Source organism: Python bivittatus, unplaced genomic scaffold (assembly GCF_059951505.1).
Source record: "Python bivittatus isolate LINGU-HERP-01145 unplaced genomic scaffold, Pbiv_v1 ctg000610_np1212, whole genome shotgun sequence".
Taxonomy (NCBI): domain Eukaryota; kingdom Metazoa; phylum Chordata; class Lepidosauria; order Squamata; family Pythonidae; genus Python; species Python bivittatus.
In genome coordinates, this window is record NW_028277088.1 from 38092017 (window position 1) to 38107968 (window position 15952).

At 32.7% G+C, this 15952-nt stretch overlaps 1 protein-coding gene across 1 annotated transcript in view; it reads right to left on the reverse strand.

Moving 5' to 3' along the window:
• Nucleotides 1–15952, reverse strand: part of TOP2B (DNA topoisomerase II beta) — a 57712-nt gene that overhangs the window by 37330 nt on the left and 4430 nt on the right. The window contains exons 2-16 of the mRNA XM_007428954.4: nt 12097–12267; nt 11707–11797; nt 9939–10002; nt 9229–9374; nt 8840–8937; nt 8050–8262; nt 7796–7969; nt 5987–6088; nt 5728–5865; nt 5050–5188; nt 4539–4696; nt 4319–4444; nt 3533–3643; nt 2611–2716; nt 2199–2308 (exon numbers count right to left, since the gene is read on the reverse strand). Coding sequence (XP_007429016.2) covers nt 2199–2308; nt 2611–2716; nt 3533–3643; nt 4319–4444; nt 4539–4696; nt 5050–5188; nt 5728–5865; nt 5987–6088; nt 7796–7969; nt 8050–8262; nt 8840–8937; nt 9229–9374; nt 9939–10002; nt 11707–11797; nt 12097–12267 — 1947 coding nt within the window. The remainder of the gene's footprint in view (nt 1–2198; nt 2309–2610; nt 2717–3532; nt 3644–4318; nt 4445–4538; nt 4697–5049; nt 5189–5727; nt 5866–5986; nt 6089–7795; nt 7970–8049; nt 8263–8839; nt 8938–9228; nt 9375–9938; nt 10003–11706; nt 11798–12096; nt 12268–15952) is intronic.

Sequence of the window (15952 nt, forward strand, 5' to 3'; positions counted from 1 at the left end):
CCTCTTCCCAGATCCCACCAGTCAAAATTCCTTGACTGGTGGGGTTGCAATATGCAATATGTGGCCCAAGTGGGGCAGACTGATATAACGGGTGAGACGGCTCCTCAGATAACCTGGTCCTGTGCCATGAAGGGCTTTAAAGGTGATAACCAACACCTTGAATTGGACCTGGAAGCAAACTGGCAACCGATGCAGCTTGCGTAACAGTGGTGTTATATGTGCCCCCTAGGGGCATTCAGAACTGCCTGCACTGCAGCATTCTGCACCAGCTGTAGCTTCTGAATACTCTTCAAGGGTAGCCCCATGTAGAGCGCATTGCAGTAATCCAGCTGGGAGGTGATCAGGGCATGAGTGACCATGCGGAGGGCCTCCTGATCGAGGAAGGAGCGTAACTGCCTCACAACACAAAGTTGTGCAAAGGTCCTCCTAACCATGACTGCCACCTGCTCTTCAAAGAGGAGTCATGAGTCCAGGAGGGCCCCCAGATTATGCACCGGGTCTGTCTGGGGTAGTGCGACCCCGTCAAGAACCAAAGATGATAAACTCCTAGATCTTGAGGATCCCCGCACCCACAGCCACTCCGTCTTACCAGGGTTCAGCTGAAGCCTGTTGTCTCCCATCCAGGCCCCTACAGCCTCCAGGCACCAAGACAGGGTAGCCACAGCATCACAGCGTTATCCGGGATGGAGATGTATAACTGGGTATCATCAGCATACTGATGATACCTCATACCATGGTGCTGGATGATCTCACCCAACGGTTTCATATAGATGTTAAATAGGAGCAGCGAGAGCACCGAACCCTGCGGCACCCCACAAAGTAGAGGCCGTGGGTTGGACCTCTCGCTCCATATCAACACTGACTGGGTTCAGCCTTGGAGAAAGGAGCTGAACCAGCACAACACTGTGCCAACCAGCCCCAACTCCTGCAGCTGACCCAAAAGGATACCATGGTCGATGGTATCGAAAGCCACTGAGAGGTCAAGAAGAGCAAGGATGGATGCACTACCCCCATCCAGGTCTCGCCAGAGATCATCCAAAAGTGCGACCAATGCTGTTTCTGTCCCACAACTGGGCCTGAAACCTGACTGATAGGGGTCCAGATATCCATTTCCTCCAGGATCCTCTGAAGCTGCCGCGCAACCATCTTTTCCACCACCTTCCCTAAAAAGGGAAGGTGGGAGACTGGATGAAAATTGTCCAGGAGGATAGGATCTAATGATGGTTTCTTGAGGAGGGAACGGACCAAAGACTCCTTGAAAGGCTTCGGGAACACCCCCTCCTGCAAGGATGAATTGACCACCTCCAGTATCCACCCTAAGGTCACCTCCTTGGTGGCTTTAACTAACCAGGGGGGACAAGGATCTAGAATACAGGTAGCCACAGTAACAGCCCCCATAATTCCTTGCTTCCCTGTATTTCTCTTTCCCCAATAAATTTCTTTCTTGTATCTAGTGATTCATTGGTTTAGTAAGGAAGTTTTTGATTAAAACTTCACATTTATACAACTACCCCTTATATTTCAGGATTGGCCCAAAGTTTGCTGAGTTTTGTATTTCTGGGCTTTAGGCAACAAGATCCAAAGCACTCTCCTTTTTAAATTTTAGATTTAGTTTTTAGATTTTCCCTCTACCTGATTTTTTAAAATTTCCACAGCCTGACAGCATGCATATAAAACTTTTCATCCCATGAAATTCTGGAGGTAGCAAGGAACCAGTCTCATCACATTTCATTTTTGCAAGATTAGAAGGTCACTCTCACCAGAGCTTTTCTTCTGCTGTGGTTTCTTACAGATTTTTGGCACTGTATGTTGCCATATGAATTTAGATATCATATGTTTAATTGATTCATAAATCAGTTAAGGTATTGTATTTGCCACTACAAAACCCAATGATTGACACCAGAAATAGGTAATTCTAACTTCACTAGAAGATGATATATCTACATCAGCTTGGACTACCCAGTATATAGATCATGTTTGGATCATGTTAGATAGCACATGGTAAATAGCAGCAAGTATCATAATGGTATTCTATTAATCTTTTGATATAAACTCGGAAACAGTTTTAAAAAAATAGAGAAGTTACCTAATGGTCAATTAAAATAATGTACATTAAAATAATACACTCAAGGCCAGGTTTAAATAATTTAAATAACTATGATTTACAAAAAAAGATAAATTACTCCAGCAGATATTACCAGTGTAATGGCTGCATCGTCTTCAGGACCAGCATATCGAAATAAAATCCGATGTCTTTCCATATCTGCAAAATATTCTTTTGCTTCTTTAGCAGTGCTGGTACCCAAACCTAACTCAATCAGAAAGGAAAAAAAACCGATATTTTAATCTATATTTCTCTCTCAATCTGTTACAAAGTCATTTAAAAATAACTCAAGAACACCCACAAAGTACAGCTAAAATAGTTTACTATTAATCCAATTGATTATATAAAGGTTTCAAAAATTTTAATCTAACTAAAATTAGTATTGCAAATGACAATTTCAAGGCAATTGAAATTAAATTATTTTCAATGTATTTATTTTAAAGTGCATTTTGGATTAAAAAAATATTTTTGGGAGTTGGGAAAGGAGAAAAGGAGCTCATACAAACCTTTGTAGTATTTTATTTTCCATGCTTTATGATTCTCCATATGTTTTTTCCATTCATCAAATTCAGGAATACTATAGAAGGAAAGTTCCTGCTTATTTTTGCTTGCCTTAAAATAAAGAGAATTTCAATTACATTTTAATTCATAGTTTTAACTGTATTTTATAAAAATTACACATGATACTGGTTATGGTTATTTCAAGCATGATTGGTGTCAGCATGACAGCACCCCAACTCATTATGGTTAAATCCTAATAGGGCTCAAAAAGATATTTTACAAACACACTTGCTTGGCATATATGCCATGTCATTAGAATGAATAATATACTTATTTCAAGCTTTTCAAGGACCAGATATTGAATAATTAAATTAGGACACTGGAGAAGGTGGAAATAGTGTCAAAGCTTTCCATGATGCTTTTCACATAATAAATGCTGACATTAACTAAGAAATGAAAGCAACAGGTTTATATTAAGTTCAGTAGAGCTTTACTGCTATGCAATAAAGGATTGTGCCCATGCTGTATAATCAAAGCTGCACACACAAATATTAAATCATACTATAATGTTTTATTTCCAGCTTTATTTTTGTTGAAGAAAACAAAATTCCCTAATCTAGACTCTTTTCTTCTGCAGACATCTTAAATTGAAGAGTATAATAACATGTAAATTTGTTTTGGTATATCTTCCTTTTTTTACAATTTTTAATTTTTTTTCTCATGCTGGCACTTCCTAATCAAAATATTGTCTGTAGAATTTTCCATCAGGATACCAACTAATTTTGTTAAGTCTCTATTCATGCTTAAATAAATGGATATATGCTTGAATATTGGAAGAATATTATAAATGCTTCATTACAAATACTAATTAAACAGTTTTACCTCTGTTTTATTAGTTATAGCATGTACAATGACTATGTTAATTACCTTTACAATTGGAGTAATGAATTCTTCAAGGAAACCATGTTTCAGAAGCGAAGGCCAATTATGATGAATAAAATTGATTAGCAAACCTTTAATGTGAGATCCATCTTGATCCTGAATAAAAAAGGAAAGATGAAGGCTAAATAGATGCACCTCAGGGGATGCCTTTTACAGATGATTCATTTTCATTATTAAAAAAAATTAAATTAAGATTCATATATTTATGAGTGCTTTGAAAGCAGTTTAGAATACTCACACATAAACATGCATATACAGCAGTTGAGACTTTACTGTTTCTAAGTCATGTACAATTGAATGAATGTTACAGTTTAAAGTACAGCTTTATCTTTATGTAGACCCAGAATTCAGGCAACATATACAAAATTCTTTTAAAAAATAAAATATATAATATAAACAATAAAAATACAGTAAGTATAACTAAAAATATATCAGAAAAACATAATAGCAGAAAATCATAAATAAATCAGTGATTAAAAATCTTTAAAAATTGCAGAAGCTCCTTAAAAATGACTGGAAATCTTTTCTGCCCAGAATCAATCACTTAAAAAAGTAAAATCAATGGAAAGTTATGATGTTTATTTTAATAAATAAAAAAAATATGAATGTCACCACGGAACAAAGTAGACAGATTGCTGGAAAAGATGTCAGCAAATGAAACAAAGTCTGAAGGATAATACAGATAGCAAATCAAAAGTACACAAAGCAATAGAAAGAGTATCAGAAAGGAAAGGATTGTGTGATGGATATTTAATTTTAGAATAAACTGACCTGATCAGTCATAATCATAATTTTGCCATATCTTAATGTTTTCAGAGACTCTGGATCTTCATAACTTTTCTTATATTGTAGACCAACTATTTTTATAATGTTATTAATTTCTGCATTTTCCATAATCTGTGTAGAAATGTAAAATTGAACAAGCTACTTAGTAAGTACATGTGTGTACATTAACTATGCACTAGGCAACTTTTTAAATGGCTTGTCTTACCTGTTTATGAGATGCCTCACGAACATTAAGAATTTTTCCTCTGAGTGGAAATACCCCATATCTGTCTCTTCCAATAACACCGAGACCAGAGACAGCTAAAGATTTGGCAGAATCTCCCTCAGTCAAAATTAACGTACAATCCAAGGAATGTTTGCCACCTGCAAAATTATGAAAAGAGGAACCAAAAAAGCAAAGAAAGAGGGTTGAAGCAATCTCAGCCCAAACCTTAATTCTTAAAATAGAAAATAGCACATTTTAAGAAAAACAGTTTATTAAAAATACAGAGATACATACTTGACATGAATTTGCTTTTTAAATATCATATTCCTTAAGCATGGTGTAACTATGTACAGTGTGAATCCACCTATGCTGAAAAATATGTATTTTAATAAACATGTTCAACTTAGCAAGAATATTTTCCTGAAGCATATGCATGTCTGTAGATACTAATTAGTGATTTTGGAAGGAAATGTATTTATAAGACGGTTCCTGAGTGACTGTTAGCTCTTACCAGCATCATTAGCATCATCAAGCTTTGGAATGCCTTTAATTTTACTATGTTTCACTGATGAACATTTTTTGTTCAGCTGTGTCTGTGCCTTGAATTTCACCCAATTCAGGATACTTTCTACAATGCCGCAGTTAGAGGCCTATAAAAGTTGAATTCACAGTCACATTTAAAAACACCAGAAAGAGATTTACATTAAAAAATAACCAAATGTACTGAAGTGTTAAAATCTACTTTTTTCTTAGAATATATTTACATTAAAAAATAACCAAATGTACTGAAGTGTTAAAATCTACTTTTTTCTTAGAATATATCACAGATATAAAGTCTACTCTTTACACAGCTTAATATTTCTTTATTCACATTTTCATAATTTGTTAATAAACCACACAGTAAATCATATAGTACTGAAAGAGCCACAATGTTTAAGAATTGAATTGCATGTTACATCCCCAAGACTAAATAACATTTTATAGGACAGTTAATAAATATCAGCATTTATTAATTAAAAGCAAATATATTTCAAATATTAGAACATTACTCTCATTACTTTTCATTTAGTCACATTAAGAATCGTTTCTGAAATGTAACCACAATGTGGATTTCACTTTCTTTAAAGAAATTGCACTATTTTACTTTCTTCAAATGATTATGGTTATGAAATAAATATGCAATACTTACTGCTTTGAAAAACTTTTCTGATAATTGACATTTGGACCCAAAACTTTTAGGCTGGAGTGTCATGTTCTCTTTTGTTTGAGAATCAAAAGAAGGGTTTTCAATGAGACAATTAATAAAAACCCAGATGTGGTTCTTTACCTATTCAAAAAATATATACACACAAACACGAAAATCAGAAAAAAAAGGTACTGAAATAATGGACCAATCTTTTTTGTGGAATTATTTTAAAATTTGAGGATCAATATGAGGATCAACTTGCCTGGAATGGTTTTACTGAAACACCAGCTTTGTTCTTTTTTTTTACCACCTCTATCAATTTTCCAACAATTTGATCTACCACATAATCGACATGCCTACCACCCTTAAAGTGAAAAAATAAAGGAAGTTAGCAACAACAACAGAAGAAAATTATGCTTTAGAACTTTTTGTTCTAACGATCAGAACAGTTTTTGCAGAAGGAACAAAGAAATGTCAAATAATCTGGACAAATAATGCCAATATACACATCAGGAACGTTACCACTCTCATATTCAAGTATTTCTTAACTGTAAAAGTTATAAGTGGTACACACATACATTAACATATTTTCATTTTCAAAACTCCATAAACTGCACAATAGAGCTTCATAACTACATTGAGGGAAAAGTTGTTGGGAATATTAATTGTAATAATAGTACAATATAGTTAAAAACCCAGTTTTCTTGGCAAGATTTTCAGAAATAGGTTGCCATTGCCTTCTTCCTAGGACTGACTGGCCCAAGGTCACCCAGGTGGCTTCATGCCTAAAGCAGCACTAGAACTCAGTCTCAACCACCACACCAAACCTGCTCTCAATGTTGCGTAGTGCCAAAATAATCTAATTTGTAATATTAACTGTCTATCACTAATGAAACTAAAAAGATAAGAAATGAGTAACAGATATACTAGAAATGTAATATCTGATGTGCTGACCAGAATTTTATGTTTCAGGAGGAATCATAAAAATATGATTTACTGAAAAATCAAACTTAAAATTTGGGGAGGAGGTCAATTCTAGTCTTTCTGATTATAATAATAGGTTAACAAACTGCTAAAATGCTGTTTAAATTTATTAGCTACTCAAGTCTACAGATGTTTGCCAAGAAAATGTTTTGCTAAACTATATTGAAATAAGCATAACAGTTAAATGCACAGTATTCTTAATTTTTTTGTTACAATCTACTTTACACAACATAAATATAGAGAGAAGCAGGGATCAATAATACTCTAGTATTCCACAAGTCTATAAGCCATCTATAGAAACTTGGTTTTATTATTTCAGGTGCTTGGGTGGGTTTAGTTATAGCCTTCTATCTGACTCAAAAGGCTGTTTTGTTATTTTCATTATAAGAAAGATGAATGTACAAATCTTTTTGCAGTTAGAATTAAAGAACAAATGGTGCCATTTAGGTCTCCAATGAGGCAAAATATGCTATTCAAACGTGCAGAATATGGCACAAAATGTAGGCATGGTTCTAAATAAACAAACAACATATGATATTGTTTACCTCAGCAACTTGAATGATAGTGATACCTTAGCAACTTTAAATGTAGGTTAGAAAAGGTTGATAGTCTACCTCACATTACAAGGTCCTAGATAAAGTATTGTTAATGTTGGCTTTTTCACCAGTGCCACTAACAAGGGAATTTTCTAGGACAAGCTAATGTTTTAAACAGCCTCCTCAACAAAATATACCAATGTAGAATTTGGGGAGTTTAGAAAGAGTTAATGAACTGAAATAATGTGCTATGTAATAACGTACTATAGTTCTAAGGCATGTAAGAGATGTTGATACCAATATTTCTCAAATCATGTGACTGTAGTTCTGTATCTATTGCAATTACTGTATTAAATTAATAATTCATTTAGCATTACTTTCACAACTTATTTTACAGTATTTGCATTACTTTCCTGAGGCATAAGTATTGAGGCAAATTAACACAGTGGTTTTTCTGTCACAGTGCATTTTATGTTGTTATGAATATAAAACTATTTATAAAGATATTTGTGTATTATTTTAACCACTCTGAAGTATGCAAATTCACTCACCTTTGTGGTAGCAATACTGTTCACAAAACTAATTTGCTGGAATCCCTTCTCACTTAAAGTAAGACAGACATCCCAGCGTTCATTAGCAAGTTCATGAATAACTTTTAGAGCAAGTCCAGTTTCATCCAACTTGTCCTTTACATAAAGATCAACGTAACTACGAAAACCATTCACCTAGGATTTAACAAAAATAATCACTTTCTGCTTGGAACACATATAATTCCATTATATAAAAATTTAACTAAAGCTCTTACAGGTAGTTTCTTTCCATTAAGCATAACTTTGACTCCTTTACATGCTCCTGCCAAATCATAAGCTCTTCTTGTCATAAGGGCTACTATATCTTTGTCAAGCTTTTCCATCTTAAACTTAGAAAGATCTGGTTGGAATGTCACACATGTATAGTCATCTCCTTCAAAATGTTTAATCTTAGGATCTGAAGTCTTCATCATATTATTCATCCAGGTCTTTATTTAAAAAAAGAAGAAGAAGCATATGCATTAATAGAAAATTCTCTGGCCTTCTGAAAAAAACCACAGCTGTGAAGAAATGTGTTTTTCATTCAGTCAGAATGAATTAGATGTCTCTTTTTTCATTAATTTCCATATAAACTAAAACTTTAAGGATATGTTGAAGAATATGAAATTTTAATTATTTTATATTTCTCTTTAACAAACACAATCCACACGTTTACAACATTATATATAATCATTAATGTATTGAATGCAAAGTGATTATTTCCCACATCATCACTAGATTAATTTATGATATACTGACTGGACACTGAATAAACTGGAAAAAAAAAGTCAAGGTTCTGAACAATAGAATTTTTGTAGGTTCTCCATTAAGATTAAGACTAAGAAGAACAGATATATGCTTCTACAATTACATGTATTTGGATAAATTCTATTTTTCTATTTTTTTAGTAAGAGAAATACCCTTATGATCTGAACTTATCTTTGCATATTTTGTCCTGTCATCTGTTTAAAAGAAAATTTAGCCACATAAAAGATTTGTTAAAAAAGCAAAGGGAAACAATCATACCTGTTTAAAACTATGTTTGTATTCCTTGCAAGCAGTCTCAACTGTAAATTTTGTACTGAATATATTACAAAGTTTTGCGCCATAGCCATTACGACCACCTGAAAAGGTAAGGAATATTTAGAAAAGAATACATCTCAAAATGTTGCTGCTTACACTGACTCTTCCCCACTGACATAAATCACGCATCAGCAAATGATATATTGTGTATTAACAAACAACTAGCACTATTTAGGAGTTTGCAGCAGAAATGTGAAGTTAAACCTTTCACTCAGCTGGTTCCACTTACAAAGCTCTTAACTTCCACCAATTAAAACATCAAATACCATGAAACTGTTATTACTACTTAAAAATAATCATACAGGTTATGCTGAACAAAGTAACTTTGTTACCTGTAACTTTTTTTTCATCATCATCATAATTACTGGACGTTAACAGCTGTCCAAAAATTAAGGCAGGAACATACATCTTTTCCACTTTATGTTCCACAACAGGAATACCTTTTCCATTATTCCAAATACTTATAATATTTGACTCACTGGAAGTGAAAACAGTAAACATTGTAACTCCAGAAAAGCACAGTTGCTTTTTATGTAGTTTTAAACAATGTAAGCCAAATGATATAGTCTATCATACATTAGTAAAAAGTATGGAGTAGAGGTTTTCTAACTGTGCTCCAGAGATTCCCTAGAATTCTTCAGATTATCAGTTTGAGAAATGTGATATGACAACTGTTACAATTTAAACAAGCAAATGAAAAATCTGTGTATCTTGAACAGATATTCAAGTTAAATTTCTTAATTGAAGAGTCTTCTTTTTATATATTCAATTCATATTATTTTATAATAAAGCTAAATTCTTGCTTCCAGTTTAATATTTAATACAAAGAAGCATTTTAACACTCCTGTCCTCAAATTAACTCTAACAATGAGAGCTAGATTTAAAAACAAAGATACCACACTGCAAAAGTTTTCATATCTCTTTCTTAGACAGCCAAAAGACATATTTCTCTACTTTATTTAAAATATTTCTATACTGCTTATCATGCTATGCATCATCAGTCGTATATAACATTACATAAATGAACAAACGTAATACTTACGGATCAACTGATATTTTGATACATGTCATATTCTTATCTCTTTGCTTATTGTCAGCTGCATTTACTAGAATTAAATAAGCATTTATTAATGGCAATACCAGCTTCTATTAAACATTTAGTAAAAATTTCAAATCAGCTAAATGCTATACTTTTGTATGTGGTAGATACAACAAATCTGAGCAATTGTGCAAGGGAAAAAAGCTCCAGGCCACAGAGTTCAATGGGATTTTCCTGTAGTATAATTAAGGTAGTATCATCATTTACTCTGTCTACCAGAAATAGATGTCAATGTTCTACATTTATATTTTGTAATTAGTTTCCTACTCTTTCTATATAAAAACTTACGCTAAAGGGCACCTTGCATGTTACGTCTATGCCAGTTTTCCAAGATGAAAAAGGCCAACAAGAAAGTCTGGAACTCATCTACTGTTCAGATAAAAGACTTTATTCTTACAGGTTTCCTATACTTTTAACTGCTATCAGCTGGGATTTCAACATGCTATTTTTTTTTCCTTTTATTGTATAATCATACAGAAAAAATGTTGGATTTCTAAGTAAGATTCATTAAAAGTAAAGAAACCTGCTAGGAAAATGTAGTAATTATGTTGATGAAACTGCAGCCCTGTGGAATGCCACTGTTAAAGGAAAAAGTCATAGTGAAGTAGGATAAATGGAAAATGTACAACTGGGAAACTATAAATTTCCCTGATTTACTAAAAAACTAAAACTATGTTAGCAGCATGCTATTAACCTGCCAACATTCATAGGGCCATTTATTTCTACAGAAGATGTTAACAGACATATCAATATATAATCTTCTTGATTTGCAATACTTAGGAAAATTAATTATAATTGGTTTTCAGGATATTGTAAATATAAGAATGTTAACTTGACTGTAAATCAGGCTGATGTCCCCAGTGATTCAAATAAACCTGCTGAATATCTTTAAAAAACATATGCTGATATTTGACATGAGATTGTAATGAGGGAATACGATATAAGGATGTAATACAAGTTATGGCATGTTAGTAGTAGTCTTGATTAAGTTACTATTGAGCTAAATGCCCACTGTAAAATTATCACTGATTGGTATAGCTTCTCACTATTTACCCACCAGGTAAAATTCTTTTAGGTCACAGATAAATAACAAAGATATGTGGGAAAATGTGTATACATTAGGATTTTTAAAAAATTATTTACAGGACTAAATTCTACATGCTATAATCCTTTAAACACATAATGTAAAATAAAAGTCCTCACCACTCAATACTTCCATCACTCCAAACAATTCTAGGACTACCATTATTATAATAATTAACTTTTAACTGCTGTAGTTACCTACATTAACTACAACTAAGGGACTGTGAAATAGATGTAGCGCTATTTGTTTTCCATTCTCTTTCACCATTAACAATATATTGATATTATGTTTTGCACAACATTTTAGGGGAACTAAATTCACTTAAATTGATTTCAGTCCAAGGATCTCATTTGAAATTTTACACATGTTGCATTAGGTTAGAATTATTTCACTAGTTAGTAAGATATAATTGTAAATTATATTTAATGATATTAGAGAAGAATAAATTCACAAGTAATTGTGAAAAGAAAGAACACATGATGCCCTGGTGTCTTTTCATCTCTTTAACATGTTAACATGTTTACTGTCAGTAACATTGATTCTACAACATGCCAAAATATAGCTGTATTCTTCCACTTCAAAACAATTAGCAAATGCTGTTAATATATCATTGTTGTAAACACTTACCAAGAATTTCATCAAATATTTTATATAAGCCAGGAACAAAAGTAACCTCTCTACAATTCATTCCTATATCTTCATCAAACACCCACATCAACTGTAAATAAAAAGTTTATTTTATGAATCTTTATAGAGATATGTATTGTTATTTTAAAATATCTTAATAGACATACTAGATTTTTAAAAATAAATGCTCATTATATTTCTGTCATTTATTTAATTAATCAATTTATGTTAATGTTAACTCGCCAAACAACTCTGAGCTGCTAACAAATGTTTAAAAATGTGGGGGGGGGGGAATCCAAATTGCCATCTGAGGACACCCAACCACAAGCATGATTTGTTACTTTCAATGACAATATTAACTCCTCAAATGAAGAGAAAAGTGGAAATTACCTGAGTTAAAGGTTCTACTGAACCAATGTATGTATCAGGACGGAGAAGAATATGCTCAAGTTGAGTCTTTTTTTGATAAACCCTCTCAACAGACATCTTCTTTGAGTCATTTTTATTTGTGTGTTCAGGTTCTTCTTTTTTTGAAGCATTGTTTTGATTATCAAACAGTGTCTAAAATAAATTGAGAAAAAGTAACTTAAGTCCTAGTTTTGACTTACCCAAAAGTTTTGAAAAATATGTTATTGGTATCACAATAATTATAATCTGGGAATTAATCTACACCCTCACAATATACATTTGTCATCTTAAGGTACCTTTTTCGGCCAATGGGAACCTTTGAAATTTGGGGGGGCATGTAGATGTTCTTGAAAAGTAAATATCATGAGGACTGCCTTATGCATTTAGGAAATGACTGTCAAGGTGTATGTGAAGACAACTATGCTACTCCTTTTCATCTTTTTTTTAGCACCTGAGGAAGCTTTCTACGATGCCAGTTTACTCTTACATAGCTTGGGGAACAGGCATGCATTTCTAAACAAAATATTGGACTGCACCTATTTTCTTAGATGATATTTGTGCCTACACAGGCTTACAGGTATTTGTGGAGATAGTTATTAGAAGCTGGCATTATGCTTACCATTTATTCAGTTTATCCTTTTGTAAACAGTAAGATGAGGTAGGAAGTCCAGCAATGTCAAAAGAAATGTTCATGGACAATCAATCTCCAGTGGTACCAAGTTGTCCACAATATTATTTTTTAATCTTAACCAGAATTTGTGTAATCTCTTCAGTTTCAAAAGAAGGCTATCATAGAAAGCTAAAATCCCATTTAATTTCAAGAGGAATGCTACAGAGAACAGTTTCTGAGGTAATAAAATAAAATTGGGAATTATGCCAATAATCTTACAGGGCCTTCGGCTCATGTACTTTATTGTCTTTAGTTTCCCAGTTTGCAGTGACTATAGCTTGTTGTTTAATTAAAGGTGCAAACTATGCTTTGCTACAAACCTGGAAGAAAGAGAACTATGCTACAATAGAAAAGATGAGGTGCCTTTAAGGCTCAAATAGTTTCAAATCATGTTTTGGCTTTATTTATGATCCAGTCTGTACATTAGATGGTCTCTGACTATAGTTTAAAACAATTGTGAGAGTCTTGAAAGCATAGGCTCTATCTACAAATTAAAAACAGTACAAAAACATTAATTTAAAGTTATTAAAACAATAGTAAGATTACAAAAATAACCACTTTACAACACCCAGGACATGACTAAATGATGGCACTGTGAATCATAGAATATAGCCATTTAAATCAATGGGACAAGTTAGCCACTTAGAGAAATTTATTTCAATGAGCCTAAAGTTAATCGTGCTTCTATGCTAGAGTAACTCAATATTTCAATTGCTATAATTTTTATTTATTTATTTATATATCAAATTTGCCACCCTCCATCTCATTAGAAAATGACTCTGGGTGGTTTACAGGAAAGATAAATATTAATTAAAAATACAATGTAACAATTAGTCCTAAATAAATTTTAGGGTTTTTTTAAAAAAACAAAAAACAGATTATTGCCTGCCCTTCCAAATACTATATTATCTTGCTTATTTTTCCTTTTTAAAACAAAATAAGCAAGAAATTCAGTATATTAAATCTGAGGAAGGTTTAGTAATTTGTTTCTGTATAATTCCTCCTAAAAATAAAAAGGGGGCAAAATATTTCTATCCATACTGAGTGACATCTGTGTCTCCAGCTACACATCTTGTGATTTTCAAAGGGCTCCAAAAATAAACATGAAAGTTCTTATCTACCCCTTCAAAAATACTGTCCACCCAATATACAGTTAGACATTACTTGAAAAGTAGGAGGCAGCAATTCCACGAAGCAATGTTTATCCTTTCCCTGAGAACAGAGCTTTAGACACAAGTAATCATAATGTTAATATTGACTACTATAAAACTATATTCAGTTTTTTTGAAGATAGTACTAAACTACTAATTTTATAAAGAAGAAATAACACCACTTCATATTGGTGTATTGCTTCCATAAATAATTTGAAATCTCCATGGCATTCCTTAAAAACTGTATTTTTTCTAGGAGTGTATTCATCTACTTATAAAAGATAAAAGGAAGTTGGAATGACTCAAAGCATCTTTGGAAGTGAGGAAAAGTTGGGAAGCCACCTTGACAGTTAACCATCTGATAAATGGATATTGTGTAACTTATCACAATAGCTATTTAATTGGCCTACTAGCAAAAAAAAAAAAAAAAAGCTTGCCTAGCCTGCTTTAAAGCCATCCACAGAATGGGATCTAAATGCTCCAAGAAGTTACTTTTCTTACATAAAACTCTCATTCAAGCACTTTCACTTGCTCATACATAAACACATACCTTCTTCAGATATGTTGGACACCCCACCTCATATCTGAAGGTGAAAAATATGTCAGGATGCAATAGGACTACATCATTTATTCTGGTAAACTGACTTCTTGAAGTACCCAATTTTAAGTTCCTATTAATTTTTAGAATGGCATACAGCTTATTTCAAGTATCTTGTGAAACTTAAAAAGATACACTGTTATGTCAATTATATATGCTCTTCCCTAGCAGATTGTTTTCCCAGCTTTGTAAATGCTTTTTTGGTAAATACATGAGACTTATTAAGCCATCTTCAATTGCCAAAGGCTGTGATAGGTAAGAATGCCTTAATCTTATGTGCTTTGAAACATGTGCAGACATGCACAGAGTTCCTGTCAGGAACATCTTAACACAGATGTGCAATTTCCTTGGAGCACCTGCCCTCTCCAGCTATCACAAAACTTGAAAAAGGACAAGCTTGGTTTAAGGTATTCCCAACTGGTATTTTATGTTTGCCTATGTATACTCTGAATCACATTTCTGCCTAGCCCTATAACTTAACTGTAGTTTTGGTCTTAAGTTTCTGTGCCATATATACTGCTTATTTGTATTATTGGAAATGGTGTTTTTTTGCTTGAACTATTAAGAAGTCTTGTATTTAAGCAATACAGGTATATACTTGATAGGAAAAAATCACCATGAAGTCTGATTTTGATATGAGAGGCAGAATGGATCAAAATCATATTTACATTAATATTGTTTTTGTATTCTGTATGCAGGTTATCTTAATCCAGATGATAGACAATTTAACAGAAGGCATATTGTTGGCATGCTGAATTTGAAGCTTTCAGTTTGGAAACAGAGAGTTGGGAGTAAAAATATAATTATATATATACTTTCAAGTTTTTGGAATTGCAGATCAGTTTTTGCTTTGTGTAAACTAATATTTACATACTTAAGGATATTGTTGTAGGAGCAGAGTTTTCCAATCAGTTCCCTCAAATAGGGAACTGATGATAATTTTATGAAGATATAAAATGACAATTTTATGAAGATATAAAAGTGGGTGCTATCCTTCGGAAATATAGATCATTAAGTCACACATTAAGTCAAACAAACACAGGCTGGGAAAATGTTTGATAAATCTCTTCCAATTTAAACTTTAATTAAAAGTAGCAATTTAAGGAATTTCTACAATTTATTCAGAAAGGATATTTTGGGTCAGAACATAGGTATAGCCACATACACAAAAAGAATTACATTGGTGCATTAAATTATCTAGGGTCAATACACATTTAATCACCAAATACAATGAAAATGTGTTTTTACAGAAATCAAAACTTTTATTGATTTACAGGAATTATCCAGAAAAAGTGCTACAAGATATATTTTAGTCATAACAAAAAGGCTGTTTTCAAATATACAAATCAAACTTGTGTATGGTTCAGATTTAAATGAAACAGTATCATTTGTTTTATTCAGAATTCAAAATTGTGATTC